The sequence below is a fragment of the Micropterus salmoides genome, unplaced genomic scaffold (assembly GCF_014851395.1).
Source record: "Micropterus salmoides isolate LMB-PRFRI ecotype aquatic unplaced genomic scaffold, ASM1485139v1 Ms_hic_scaffold_3, whole genome shotgun sequence".
Lineage (NCBI taxonomy): Eukaryota > Metazoa > Chordata > Actinopteri > Centrarchiformes > Centrarchidae > Micropterus > Micropterus salmoides.
The window spans coordinates 15,242,009-15,257,672 of record NW_024042261.1 but is presented as its reverse complement, the minus strand read 5'-3'; the positions used below and the strand labels follow the sequence as shown (position 1 = coordinate 15,257,672).

The 15,664-nt window shown below is 39.9% G+C and overlaps 1 protein-coding gene across 1 annotated transcript; it reads left to right on the top strand.

Moving 5' to 3' along the window:
• Positions 1-10,446, top strand: barx2 (BARX homeobox 2). The gene is made up of 4 exons (XM_038694357.1): positions 1-444; positions 5,426-5,729; positions 8,728-8,812; positions 9,291-10,446. Exons 1-4 carry the CDS (start codon positions 258-260, stop codon positions 9,576-9,578), a joined length of 864 nt encoding a protein of 287 aa, XP_038550285.1. The 5' UTR covers positions 1-257; the 3' UTR covers positions 9,579-10,446.
• The last annotated feature ends 5,218 nt before the right edge of the window (positions 10,447-15,664 follow it).

The following is a 15,664-nucleotide window of genomic DNA, read 5'->3' as shown; positions in this document are numbered from 1 at the left end:
CAGTGGGTGTGAGCACAGATCGTAGTCAGTTCATTTTCACCGTGGCGCTCTGCGCAGCTCAAGTTGAAGGCTGCTGATCTTCACCACGACACTTCAGGGAAAGCTAAACTGCCTTTTGAAAGTCAAAAAATGACTTATTTAAACGCATGAGCTCCAGTAGTCGCGTTTTCCACACGGTTAAACTTGTATAACCTTAGACATCAGTGAGCAAACTTTCGCGCTCTGCGAAGATAGCGCACGGCGCACAGGGACAGACCATGCACTGTCAAGCCGAGTTGAGGCTCTCCTCCCCCGGGCAGCTGAAGGCTGCCAGGCGGCGCTACAAGACTTTCATGATTGACGAGATCCTCTCCAAGGAGACCTGTGATTATTTTGAGAAACTTTCTCTCTACTCGGTGTGCCCTTCGCTCATTGTACGACCGAAGCCTCTTCATTCGTGTTCGGGTAAGATGAGTGTTTTGACTTTTTAAGAAAGAAACTAATTAGAAAAGAAAAATCCCTACAGAAATGCAATTACTAGCACCTGTACATTTGTGGGGAAATTAGAAAAGTTTTTTTGGAAATCCTGACACTTTTACGCATGAGATCAATTTCATTATTAATATGTTTTTCATTTGAAATTGAAAAAAAAATAGGATTTTAATGGCACATCAAAAAATTTGGATTTACAGTGCAAAATAGTAGTCTGCACTGGAGTGACAAAATGATCATGTGGAAATATTGATATTTGTGACGATTACAAGGCATCTTTTGCTTATTTTATTTGTCGCTTACATTTGAACGTTTGCGTCAGATGTTTTTTTTAATGGAGCAGTTTAAAATGAATTACAAGTAATTTATGCATCTTTCCTTCTAAAGTTGCTTCAGCTTCATCACTCTGCAGTTTACATTATAAATCACTGCAAGTCTAGCGTTGAAAATCAAAGTCATGCGGTAGAGTGAGTTCACGTCAGTAATGCTTCAGGGCTTCTGTTGCGGGCAAGCTGATGAATGACTGAATTGATAAATTGTTGCAGTTACACATAAAAATCAATAAAGAGGCAGTAGGATGAATAAAGTCAAGTCTCACTGTTGAAGCCCCTATTAAGCTATAACATTTAGTCTGTTTGACCTCATACTTTGATTAATATGGGTGTTATGCTTAACCAAAGACCTTCCCTAATGAGTTTTACTACTGCTGGACATTTGCAAATGGGTGGCTTGTATCTTGTTAGTGCTCTAATATGAGACAGACAGATGTGGCCTAGAACAAAGTAAAGTTGTGCACAAAAATTATGTAATTTACAGTGAGGTTCATACCATCCTATAAATGATTAATTACACTGTACACTGATTTCTGCTGATTGACACATAAGGGAATATAGAATGAAAACAAGTGGTTCATTCATTTAAAGCTGATTCCTTTGAATGATAATCACTCTCCTCCCAATTTGTACCAGTTAGTGAAATGCTGTCTCTCATTTCCCTTTCATCGAGATAGTTAGAATTATCTCTAGATCTATACGAAATACGAAATAGATAGACAGATGGAAAGACAGTTAGGTAGACTGAATGCTGCGTCTTGTACTTGCTAGAAATGACGAAAATAGTATGACAAAGCTCAGCTGGCACAGTGCATGTTGTCTTGTCAAAACAAAACGTCTTGACTGAGTCTTAATTGTATTTCCAGATGAGTCAAAACAACTCAAAGGCTATTGCACACTCTAGTAACCATTATGATAATTGCTCTAAAGTCTGAAATAATAGCCACTGCAATTTGATGATGACAGTGGTGTGTGGATATAAATAGGTAAAGCGATTCCCTCATCCCTCTGATATGGGTTGGTGTATGCTAGAGGGCACTATGACTGGCACCCCTCCGTTCGGATGGATAGAGTAACCCGCCCTGCATATCAGAACACTGTGCCCACCACTTATTTGTAGCCGCGGGGGTGTGAGACACTGTATATTCCCCAACATCAATGGCTTTAAGTGCTTGATATAGAAGCTGGCAGCCTTACAGGTCCTGGGCAAAAGAAGAGGCGGATGGCCCCTGCATGGCCCCTTAACAGTCAAAGTTGACTTCTTCATTCTGTATAGGAAGGCATGCTATAACCTCCTGCTGCCAGCGGAGGCCGCTGAAAGACAGTGATGTCAGAAATGTTCCCTGAAGGAGTTGATAATAAATTAATTGTTGGTTCTTTGTTGTTTATCACTGGTATGCCACTCAAACATACCAACACAATCTTCCGCCTGCATCTTGTCCCGTGACTCGTTATTGTGAATCTCAGTTCATTTTTATTAACTGAAATGAAATACAGACCATAATTTTGTACAGCAAAAGTGACTAATACTCACAGCGTTAACTACCTGTCAGTTACAGCAGGATCAGAGACAATGAGCCCTGACCTGGTGCAAAACAGAGAACGACGTAATGGCAGGTTACAATATTTCATTTGGAGTCCCATCTCTCAGCAGGAACCAGGGCTGGGCTTTTAGTGGTGTTTTCTGGAAGAGGTGAGAGAGATTAAGATCAACTGTGGTGTAATCTCACTTGACAGCATGATGAAAAATAAAAACAAAACACACAAAATAAGAGCAGGAGTGTGTGCAGCCTCAGGGCCGCTGCGTACTGGCTTGAAACTGGCTGAGGGCTTATAGAAGAAATCCAAGTGAGTAAAAGGGTTTTTATCCCATTTTATACCTTAATCCGCTGCAGACAATAAAGTCTCCCATTAAGTATAAAGCCGCCTTGAGAAGGTTGATTACACCCATGTCAACACATACAGGCAAGTATGCATAAATGCAAAGACAAAATGAACACACGTCTTCTATCTTTAGTTAAGGTGATGTTTGACAACCTGTCACCCTTTGCCATTTCCGCTCAACCACTGCCATCAGATTTTTCTATCTTGACAAAGGATCAGTGATAAATCAGTTCTAAAAGTAGTTCATGCTACAGGCTGATTTCTGCTGCCACAGGAAGACCTGTGTGGATCAGGTTTCAGATTAAATACTTAACGCTTATGTTTAATATAATGCATTTTGCTAGGCGCACAGCTTCAGCTGGAGAAGTTTGTCTGTGTGCCTGAGAAAATACTGCGATGATTAAACTCAACAAGATGCTTTTGACACTTTCCTTCTACCATTTGTTGAGAACTGGCATTATATTGCTCCAATCTGTCACGCCCTGCAGGTGAATGAATCTAATTAAAGAAATAAGATCAAACAGATAAAGAAAGTGCAAGGCCAAAAAACAAAAACCTGTTCATTTGAGCAACTCTCTAGTCTGTAACCCGGCAGTTTATATCTAAAACATGGCAAAAATACACGCACACATGTCATAACTAAGCAATGAATCATCTGTTTCAGCATCCCATTGACAAAAAAGAGTTAAGTGAATAATCATAGGGAGCAGGCTGAGGTGGGAAATACTGTTCACCTTCTAAACATTGCTGCGGTGACGGCATTTGTCATGCAATTGTACAACTAGAATCCCCCTTTTCACTTAATGGAAATTATTTAAAAAATATAATATTGAAAATATTATATCATAGTAATTACATGATCGATAGAGCAAATTGTTGGTATTAAAAGGAATGCTTAAAAGACTGCTTCTCTTGATCTATTCTTAGCAGGTATGTCTTCTGTAATAGTTACCATAAGCACTTGTGCCAGTCCTTACATTCCTACCGTGATTATGAAGAGTATCAGTGTGCTTTTGTACAGGGTTGAGTTGCGCTCCTGCAGCTACTCTAACAGTTTATTTGTAGACTATTGACAGGAAACTGGCACTTGTCAACAACATCTCAGAGAGACGGCTTCACTGTCAGTGGAAAGTCACCACGAGGCCTGACATTTCCCCCCTTTCTCTCTCTCTTTCTCTCTCGTACTCTCTCTGAGGGACTGTCCGGAGGCAACTTCAAACTCTTTGTTGACAAGAGATTTCCTGACAATCGTGAAGAGAAATGGAGATGTTTGTCCCATTTACAATTACATGAGGGACACTTTCCCTTCACTTACGATTCTGCAAGTGATATTTATCCATGTGATCCTGTGATATTCCTCCTATAAAGGAGTTCAAACATTACTTCGGATGGTTCATCCTCACATTTATACAGATCTGATTTACGGAGAGAAAAACAGAGACCAGTTGAAATGAAGAGATGTAAATGGAGAGCAAGAGCATGCAGCCAGAGAAAAGAGGTCTTCTTGTCTAGACCTGTTGCAACAGCAGCAATCTCGCATTGGAGAATTAGTGATGACCTCAGCGCCTTACCATGATGTCATAATGAGCCCAAGGCAGTGTCTGGTATATGTGTCTGTCTGTACGTGTGTGTAGAGCAGATGTGCCTACCTGTATGCTACTCATGTTTGACTCTTACTTCTAATAGTGGGGTTAATTCATGTTTTACTATAGTGTAAGATTAGAAACGTAGCTACACCTTCTTTTTGAGTATCCTTCTTATTCATCTTCTTCTTGACATTTGCATTAAAATCCATGTTATCTCACTAGCCGAAAGGATGAAACAGACCTGCTGTAAATGACAGAAAACAAACAAGAAACAGAAAGAAAAAATTCTAAAGTCTGCCTTTATGTCTCCTGTGAGCACTGGTTTATGTATTTATGTAGGTTTGTCTGTGTCCGTATGTGTAGGTTGTCTGTTGCAGTCAGTGAGGAGCTCCTTATCAGCCCATGCATTACAGTCTGTGCTGTGCTCAGTTGGCTTGTAAATTTTGGCTGAAGGTTTGGTTTTATATTTGAAACTGTTAAGATTTTTCTGGCAGATATTATTTTCACTTTGGTTGACCCATCACATCCTTTCGGCCAACCTCCTGGTCTCCTTCCCTCCAGCCTCGGCTCCAGACAAGTGTTATTTTTTATTGATTCTGGCGTCTTGCTGCTTCTGTCTGTGCTGATAAAGATAAAAAATGTGTGTGTGTGTGTGTGTGTTTGTATATGACCGTGTACATGTGCAAGATTGAGAGAGAGAGAGGGAGAAAAGGTTATTAGCTGAACATTGTTTGATTTAGTTTTTTTGGATTTTATTACAGCTCATACTGTGTCTGAATGTGTGTGTGTGTGTGTGTGTGTGCATGTACATCAAGCCAGTTAGTGTTTAACAACCTCTGAAAAATAATCATTCATTTGAAGGGTTCAGAGGAGCAGTGTAAAACACAGCCTGCGTCATTGGGATCACAGCCCTCTACATGGAGAAGGTCAAAAGTAAAACACTTTTCACAGCAAACACAGGGCAATTAAACAGGAACCTGTCTAAGCAATTACAGTGTTCGATAATGGTACAACCGACGTGACTGAGAGGCACAGAAGAGCTCGCAAAAACTATCTATCTATCTGTCTATTCTTTCTCCTTTTTTTCTCTCCACTGGACTTTATTGCATTTCTGTGTTCCTGTCATCTGACACACTGTCTCTGCTCTTCCAGGCTCCTCGTCATTGCGTGCCTACCCTTTCCTCTCGGTGATCACGCGGCAGCCCCCCCACCTGCCCCAGCCGTCATCTCCAGGCGGGGTCCCCTCACACCTGCCCTTGCTCTCCTCGCAGCATCAGCGAGGCTCCGAGCCTTCGCCCAGCCAGACGCCTCTCAGCATCAGCAGCGAGTCGGAAACGGAGCGCAGCACGCCCCGCCTGAAGAAGCCACGTCGCAGCCGCACCATCTTCACCGAGCTGCAGCTGATGGGCCTGGAGAAGAAGTTCCAGAAGCAGAAGTACCTGTCCACACCTGATAGGTCAGTACAGTTGAGACACTCACGTTTGATTGGATAGGTTTAGGTATATTTGAATTGTAGTAAAAGTCTGTTGCACCTAAAGGAAGATACACACACACTGACAGCTGAGCCGGCACACCACAGAAAAGTACATAAATAACAAATAGTAAGTCATGCCTGTGCTAACCTCAATGCTACTAAGTTACATACAAGAAAGCAAACCACTGATATGTTAAAGGTAACTAATACCACAGTTACTACATTTCAACCAGATGTAAAAAAATCAGTCATGTAAGCACCACTCAACTGTGACATTTTGACAACTTGCATATCGACATAGAGCACATTTTGAAAGTGCATTACGTGCACACACACTCACATACGCACGGTCAGAAAGCCACAACTGCAATGATGGAGCAGTGGTTAACCGAACATCATCATTTTTGATTTATCCTGCGGGGAATGTCTCATGTAATGCGAATTTGTCCAAGCCAGAGCATTACCTCAGCATTCTCGTTGAGAAAAGAGTAATGTTTTTAACCCTGAGCTCCAACCCCAACAAAGAAACACTGCCTTATTCTGAAGAAAACAGGGAAGGTGGCCAACACAAGCAAACAGAAATGTATTACACTGATTTACTGCCAGTCATTTTTACACATGTGCAGGTGTATAGTAGATTCATTTTGCTTTCGACAATAAGATGAAGTAATCTACATGTTAATATCTGTGTGTTAAGTTCCACTCTGTGGGTCATTTTTGGGACCTGACATGAGGTTAGACTATATTTTCCAGTTTTATTGTAAGCCTCGGTTTTATATTTTGGCCTGTGGCTACTTTTCCATTATAACCCAGAATAGTATTGAACCATATATGTTGTAAAAAATCTTTCCTCCACATGGACGGTTTGAATCTGCTTGTGAACCTTTGCATCAAGTAGCGACTGGATGTTTATACATTCCACCCCTTTTACTCATCTATGTTTTTTTATATTCTGAGAGTAAATCATTGTTAATTAAAAAAAAACACAAATATCTGGCTTCATGTACAGTATGTTCATGCATTTAGAAATGGAAAAAGCTACACTTTCCACACAGATGTGTTTCTTTGCAATGTATCTACATACCACATCTAATCTGAAAATAAATTAGCATATTTGCAATTAACCAGATTTATTTGTTATCCCATTTACATCCCATCCATGGGGAAATCTCCCACGATGCATTATTAAATATATTGCATCTTGACTTGCCTGGAGCAATTGGAAAGGTGCCATGCCTTATCTTAAAGCAGAAGCCCTGAGGCTGAGCACAATTCTGTGATCAAAACCTACTACCCTGATGGATGATCTGTGCCAAAATACTGTGTCCTGTCAAAATATCCGATTCTGACACTGCGTTGAAAATTAATTAAATACCCAGCTGGTGGAAAAACATCAACAGAGAAAATCCCCCTCTAAAGCCCAACATCAAAGGTGTGGCGTGCTCCGCACTTTGGTTTGTTATGATCCAAAGATAACTTTTCTCTCCTTTTTCTTGGCTTGGAACCTCTGCGGTCTTAAATTGAGCCTCTGTGCACGGGCGGGTGGGAGGAACCAAAACCAAAAATATCCCCGAAAAAGACTTATTTATATTGCAGAGCAATAATGATTTTATGCAACTTCCAATTATAATAATTAGTGCCTTAATAATTCTCACTGTCATCATCATCATCATCATCATCATCATCATCATCATCATCAGTATTAAAAGGTATTCAGTTACACCCAATACTCCCAAGTGAATGGTTTGAGAATGGAGCAAAATGGCTTGCAGTAGCCTGGAGGGAGTAACTTAAAAACTGTTTCTATGGCTGTAAATGTGTGGTTTCTCTCCATTGAGAACTAATGACCATAAATAAGTGGGGTGTTTTCCTTTTCTGCAATTACTTTTCCTTGCCTCCAGTTGTTGAACTGCTATAGACTGGGGCACGTATGATTGTGAAGTTTGATAGACAGCTTCATTGCCTGTATGTCTGTTTTTTTTTTTTGTAAGCACACACACACACACACACACACACACACACACACACACACACACACACACACACACACACACACACACACACACAGCCCTTTATGTAAGGTATATGGTTATGTAGATGATCCCATGAATCTCAGGGATCTGTTGTTGCTCTGCTTTTTAGATTCTGTTCACGCCTTTTCCCTGTCTCGGCTTCCACTTTCACCATCAAATGAAAGTCAGTTCCTGTCACTGGGTGTGGGGGGGTGAGAATCCCTTCATCTGACTGTTAAAGACTTTGAGAAGAGCAGGGAAGAGGAAGTCTCATTTAAAAACCCCTGATAACTTTCCTTTCCTTTACAAATGGATGCCTTGTTCACTTTATCTGTCCCTTCCTGAGGTATCACATTACTCACCAACCAATAGCCCTATTAGTCATGGATCAACACATGTGGTGGATGCATTCAGAATTTCGTCCAGCTACAAATTGTGTGATTGGATTACTGACCTCGGTACAGATGTTTCAAACAGTGTTTCCAGAGCTGCAGGTGTATAGTGTCAAAGTCAAGCTACTAGCAAAGCAGCTTTGAAGTGAGATTCAAAGACAGAGTTAAGAGAGTAAGAGAGGTCGTATACTGTACTGAACTTTACAGTGCTGCCCACCCATAGGCATAAAGCTTGTGAAAAGGTAAAAACCACAGTTAATATCAAGATTCTGATCATGTCTATATTTTTCTGTCAGTGCGAGAAAAAAGACAGCGACTGATTGTAGCTCTGACTTCTGGAGGAAGTGCTAAAGCTGATTTTTAAAGCATGGGAATAATGTGGTTTATAGCCTGTTGAGTTTAGAGGACTTTAGTGCAGAAAGGACACAGGGTGTTGTATGCTGTACAGACTGTAAAGCCCCTTGATGCAAATTGTTATTTATTGATATTGGGCAATATAAATAAAATTGACTTGCATTGACTTGAAAATTGACATATCCATCTAATGTGCAACTTGTTTTGTTTGTGATTTTGCAGGTTAGACCTGGCCCAGTCACTTGGTCTCACGCAGCTCCAGGTGAAGACATGGTACCAAAACAGGCGTATGAAGTGGAAGAAAATGGTAAGAGACAGTACCACAGTGAAGCCTGACAGGTCTGGTAACAGTGATTTATAGAAAGACAAAGGGGAAAAATGAATTACTCTTTTCTTTATTTATCTTTTCTGTAAGCCTTAAAAGTAAAATATTCATCCAAATGTGTGGCTTTGATTTTGCTACTCACTAACTGTTTTAATGTAATGCTGATTTGCACTATAATAGTAAGAGAAGCAAATGGTAGGTAGCAGTATGGCAGGAAGAGAGAGTGTGGTGTGTGAGGTATGACTGATGATGACGACAGTGAGAGCAAACACTTTTGTAGAAGGGTCAACAACTCAGAGAACAAAAAAGGCCTGAAATCGTTAAAGATAAATGAGTGCACAGGGGGCAGCCAGCAGCAATATGTCTTCTCTTAATTACTATAATAGCAAGCATTGCCTTTGACTGCTGCTGCCATTTATTACCAGAGGAGTCCACTAAGATTGTCTTTGTGTTATTCTAGGTGCTCAAAGGAGGTCATGAGGCCCCGACTAAGCCCAAGGGAAGACCCAAGAAGAACTCCATTCCTACCACAGAGGAAATAGAGGCTGAAGAGAGAAGAGTGAAGATGGAGGCAGAGGAGAGGATGGGGAGGGTGGTCGAGAAAGCAACGCTGGCTCATGGAGGAGAGTCATCTCAGCTTGAACCTCAAGATCTCAGTTTAGAAACTCACAGTCCAGACGCAGCGTTGGAGGCATCTGAGCGAGAGCTGCCGCACCTGATGCAGTCAGAGACTCACGTAGCCAGCTAAGCAAGAACAAAGCAACCAAAGACTAATGCCAGCCTGAAAACAAATAGTGCCTCAGGATCACTGTAAAAAGCCTGTGTGGTGTTTAGAGCCATTTGCTTTAGGAATTTGACTGGAAACATATTGGTGGCATCCAGACCTAATGTAGCCTTTTATTTTGTATTGGAAAATGTACCGTACAAAGAGCTAAAATGCATTGACACTGATTGCACTGGTAAAAAAAAAATTGGGCCTTTTAAAAAACAGTATTTGAGCAGGTCCCTGGTATAAAGAGTGTAAATTTGTCAAAACCAAGCAGGCCAGTCAAAGCAAAACATGTATCATGCATTACAACAACGAAAGATCACACACACCACCGATCCTCAAAGCTGCCTCACATAGTGCATGTGCCAAAATATCAAGTTTTGCCTTACTATAGTGTCTCTATGTATGTATGTATGATAAATCACTTCACTGCCAAAAACAATTATATTAAATGGCTACAGTGCCTTGTCGGTCTCAGAGGAAAGCTTTTGAAGTGTTGATAACTAGAAACTATTAAATGCAAGTATATTTTTCACAGTGGTTTTTGATTATAAGTGCCGTTTTTGGAGACAAAGTTGTAACGTTTAGAAAAGAACACTTCTATGTTAAGATTGGATTCTTCCATAAAGCTTTAAGACGCAAATCTTTTCATTATTTGCTCAGTGAAGCTTGCATTGTTATTTTTTCAATCTGAAAATCAATATTTCTGCCAAGTCAAGCACTGTATTATACTGTAGAATTGTGTATAAAGTCTAAAATATATGTTCTTTCGGATATATATATATGTAAAACAGTATTTTTAACTGCTGTTTTAAATTGGATTAAATTGTTTGTATGTATGATGTTACTGCCGTCCCTGATCTTTTTTCTTCTTTCATGGGAGTCAGGGCGATTCTGCTGTCTGCCACGAGGCCACTAAGACTCTTAAGCTGTCAGAGATTCTCAGAAGGAATAAATCATAGCCTGTGCCAAAGATGCACGGCAAATGCTGAACATTTAAAAACTCAAAGATATTTTCTGCCTACGGGCTTTGAATGAGTACCCCAATCAGTATGTTAGACGTGCATTAACATAACATTGTCTTCAACTGCCATGTTAACTTTCTTCCCTCGCAAAGATTTGTAATTAAAGAGTTTCACTTTTTGAATTCTACAGATTTATTTTTATTTGTCATTGTTTCATATGAAAAGTGCAGTATTTTTCTGATGTAAATAATGCTTGTTTGGTAAGCTTGTTTGAAGTTTTTTTTAGGTTTTATTTTTACTGTATACAAGTGTGTGTTTATGCATTTAAATACACCTAATAAAATAACAATCATCCAAATTCCACTTGGTATTATTTCATGCAAGTGCTTTGTGTTTTGGTTGATACAATCCCATTTGAACGGTTTATTTTTATCCCTGGATTAAACTTTATATGTCTAATGCATCACACTGATGCTGTTTCACATGCATGCTCTACGTTGCATTCTTTCTTTCTTTGTTTCAGTGTGTCTCTAATGAAAACAATTCAACAACAAATTAAAGTCACCTACAGGATGCTTGTACATGACTCTTCAAATAATTCTCAGAAGTAGCCTACTGTGACATCATGCTAAGTGTGTGCAAATCAAACAGCTACAGTAGCCTTGGCAGGTTGAAGTTCAGGCAGATCCTTTACTTAGGAAGCTTTTGAAGATGTGAAGATTAGCCGTAGTCAAATTTGATCATAAATCACATTCATGAGAACAAAGCATTTAAGCACTCTGTGTTGTGACATTTATCATCTTTATCTGTACAGCACACAAGATGGCCAGTAGTGCACCTAAGGACTCCTCTGTGACCCGGAGCAAGTGAGGAACAGTCTAAAGCATATTTTTAGTGCCTGATACCGGACATGGATGGTTTCTAAAGCAAACAGCGCAACAACATTGAGTAATGTGCACCATACTAACGCCTTGTGTAAACATTCTCGGTATGCTTCATATGTGTGTGTATTCAACAGAAGGAGGCCCTACACTTCTTATGATTGAATATTTTACTTTTTCAGTCTCAGTGAATGAATTAAACGTTGTCAAAACATTTCAGAACTGTTTTCTACTTTTCTCCTTTTGATTTTTTTTTACCTTTTGGAATTAAAATAATGAAAACAATAATTAAAATGTCACTTTTGATCTGATGTTTCAGCCCAATTACCAGCATAATTATAATTTCAGCATAATAAGCAAGTGTGATTAGAAATACATGTGAATATGAACATATATGATAATGGGATTTAGTTTACATTTAGTGTGCATGTCAGGAACAATGTGCAAAGATCACAATTTTACAGATGAACAGGACCAATAAGAAAAACTGTCGAAAATATTTTAGAGATACCATTCTTTTAAATTACAATAATAAAAGCATTAGAGGTCAATATTGTTTGGTAATGGAGAATTTGCTAGTATGTTAATCAATCTTACTACTAACATTAATGAGTTCCATCACAAAAACAAATATCTATTATGTGTAAAATAATAAAAACAGTGCAATACTTTCAGTATAGTCATATTGGCCAGTACCCTTTAAGTGTCTCCATTGCTTAAACTATGCTGAATATCTGCTTCTGAGTGCCTGGTTAAAGGCACAAGGAACCCAGCTTGTGTTATGACTATGAGAATTTATGCTATGAGCTGTTGGCATATACAGTAGTTATTTAGGAGGGATAAATTAAGCTTTGATTGTTCAGAATTGGCCCGCGCCGCTTGCCAGGCTTGGTAGAATAAGCCTCGCCACCTGGTTAAATTAAGAACGCCTTTGGAGCAGGTACAGTGTATCTGCCTTAATTGCAGGGAATGAGTGCAGACATTTTCTCTATTAAATCTCCTTGTGAAAACAGAGGCGCTGGCTTGCAGGCAGGGAGGCAGGTCTGCAAGGAGCTGCACTTTGCAAGTCTCCACAGGCTGGTGAGCTCCTCCAGGCTAATTGTTGTGTGGTGAGGTGAGACACTGGCGGCCTAATTGGGGAACCTGTTATTTTCTCACAGGTCCAAGTTCAGCTGCAGGTCACAGGAATGGAGTGTCTATCCCTGGCCAGCCCCTTCACCCCCACCCACCAAGACATCCATCGTACGTCTTCACCTGTCAGCTTAGCGTACGCTCAGGTAGTTAGCAGGGGCTCATGTGAGGGGGGAGTGGGCGTAGCTCACGGTGTTTCACCCTCATTTGTGTCATGACAGAGGAAGTTATCTCTAAATGTTGAGTGCAGGAGCAACAGCAGGGCTTACCTAAGTCAATAAAGGCAGATTCTTTCTACAGCATGCACAATCCTCCCCATTGTCTTCCAAAATGGTGGAAGAGAAGCAGTAATCATCTGCAATGGCATGAGGATCGCCTCCTGTCTGAGGAGCATGTGTAAGACACGTGGCTGACTGTAGCTGTTGCTATGAATCTGTTGAGCAAGATGTATGTTAATGAAAGTTTTGCTTGGTGGAATGTTGTATGTCAAAAATAATTCCAAAATACAATCAAGACCTCAAAATGCAGTGTATGCTTGTGTTAAGGCTCTGGTTTTCTTGTTGCGCAGATTCATGTATAAATATAGAAACAGGAGAAATCACGAGCAAAGTACAAAATGTGGACACAAACTGCGGATAAATGTGAAAGGGCTAATAATTCACCAAAAAATAAAACATTGCTTTGAAACAGTGGAGTAAATTGCATACCGATGTTTTAACCTGAATACCTTGTAACTACAATATTTAATAAAAGCACATTTGGTTTATAAAGTCTTATCAAAAAGTATTACTATACGAAGAACTATTTTCAACCAGTTGTGATAAGGATGACATACAGTGCAATCTGGTATCCTACACATCCCTTGCTTTGAGTCTGATTAGTTTCTTGTTACAGTAGAATATAGATATTAGAAATGGCCCTATGTTAGTTCCAGCTGACAGCCTGGTTTGTCTGTGAAGCCGACAATTTAAATCACAACTTGATCAAACCCCATTCATTTCGCCGTGTACCTGTCCCTGTTGTTGTATGTTGTTTCAGGTACAACGCTAGTTATAAAAGTAATACACCTCTGGTAAGTTGGAAATCATCACGATGATCACAATGATCCATGGTGTTGAGGAGTGTGTGCTTACACTAACTTGTATTGGCCACTGCATAAGATGCACAGAACATCTTTTTGTAATTCATTTAGGATCTCATTGTTTTTAGATCTGATTCTGATCACATGTTTAGGGATGTCCTTGACAGTTCTTCTACACCTCCCTAATACTTTATGGCTTGAACAATTTATCGAGTGAAGAGGAAACTGCTGTGATCAGATGATGTTCTTTGCATCTGAAGAGAAATTGCTTTATTATTTCCAAAACCTTTACTTCAACTTATCACAAGGACTTGAAGGGGAATGTGATTTTGGAGAAACCCAATACCATGAAATTCTGCTTGGGCACAGTGCAGTGTTGCTTCATAAAAAACATCACAAAAAACATCACACATCACAAAACACATCAACAAGAATCTGAGAAGCATTGAAATGGTATACTTCACAAGAGGAAAATATAAACACAGAAGAAAAAGGACATTGTTGACAACATAGTTCTATGGATTAAAGTGCAAGTGCTAAAGTGCTAGTGTAGTATAGAGTGAACAAGGACACAGCTATTACTGTTGCTTCAGTTGCTGCTGCGAAGCTAACATGCAGAGAGAACCAGACAACTATAGTATAGCTAACATCACAGCAGATCTTGGCAAACTAGAAAGTAAGCTGAATGTCCATGGGCAAGTAATTTAAAGTTGTCTGACACACAAATGGCCGGAATGGTGTTGTGTTGCTCAGTCCAAGCCACTTCATTTGTTTCCCATTTGCAGAGCTAGGGCTGTGGACAGACACTGGACTTTTTTTTTCTGTGCACAGACAGAATGGACAGCTAGTAGACCGTGACGAAATATTTGCTGAATTTGACAGAAACACGTGTATTGGATTAGAATCACATACCCCACCTTAAAGAGTCGCTGTGATACAAAAGGAGGAACAGTGGCAAAGGAGGAACAGTGGCAGAGAGATGTCCCAAGTAAAAACTACCTACATGTATACATATTTTTCCCACTAACACAAGTAAGTGGATGTGAATGTACATATCAGATGTATGGAAGTCCTCTTTATTTATCTTTCAAAATCAATTTCTAACAGTAGAACTAAGACAAAGTGGCGTAACAACCAAAACCCCCAAAAGTACTAAGTACTGCCTTCTGTAAATTATTTATTGAGAACAACATGTCTGTGCATGGCCCTCAACAAGTTTAGATAGAGACTGGATTTAAATTTTTAATTCACAATAGTGAAATGACTCAAAGAAGTATTCATGTGTTGCCAGGACTATATGAATAAGATATTCTTTGAATCACTTCCGTCATTTACACAATCATCCTTGACACAGATGCTTTAGAACTAAGTGCCCTAATCATTTCTCAGTGCATCCCCTGTTGATGTACTGTGGGATATTTCAGCCTAATGTATTTAGTGCGTTAATTACAGTGCTGCCCGCCTCTCTGTCTTCTTTCGATAGCTCATGTTCTGGTCAACATGTCTGGGAGAGACGACGACACTGCCTCCCACCTCCAGGCTATCAAGCTCATAAATCAACTAGTGGGCATGTGTGTGTGTGTGTGTGTGTGTATCTGAATTTATGTTTTTGATGCAGGGATTTTGAAGGGCTTGTTGTGGAAGTCATGATCACTGGTTCAGGCTGCTGAGTAGATGGGAGGTAATAGACCTGTCAGTTGAGTTTTACCCAGGAGCTACAATGTGCTGCTACATTCAAATCACTGCTGACTCGCCAAAACCCCACAGACGATCTATCAGTAAGGTGTGAATTAATATAACATATAATGTGATGTCATGTAAACACACATTTTTGTGTACCATTTTCAATTGCAGTTTTTCCTTTTTCTTTTTATGAAGATAATCTAAGCTCAAAGGTCCACATACTAATGATTTAGAGCTTTCAAGTCAGTCCTGTATCCTGCTGCGCGCTAGGGAGTAGTGTGTGTCCTCCATGAAAGGAGCCAAAAGAAATCTTCTTTGACTAAC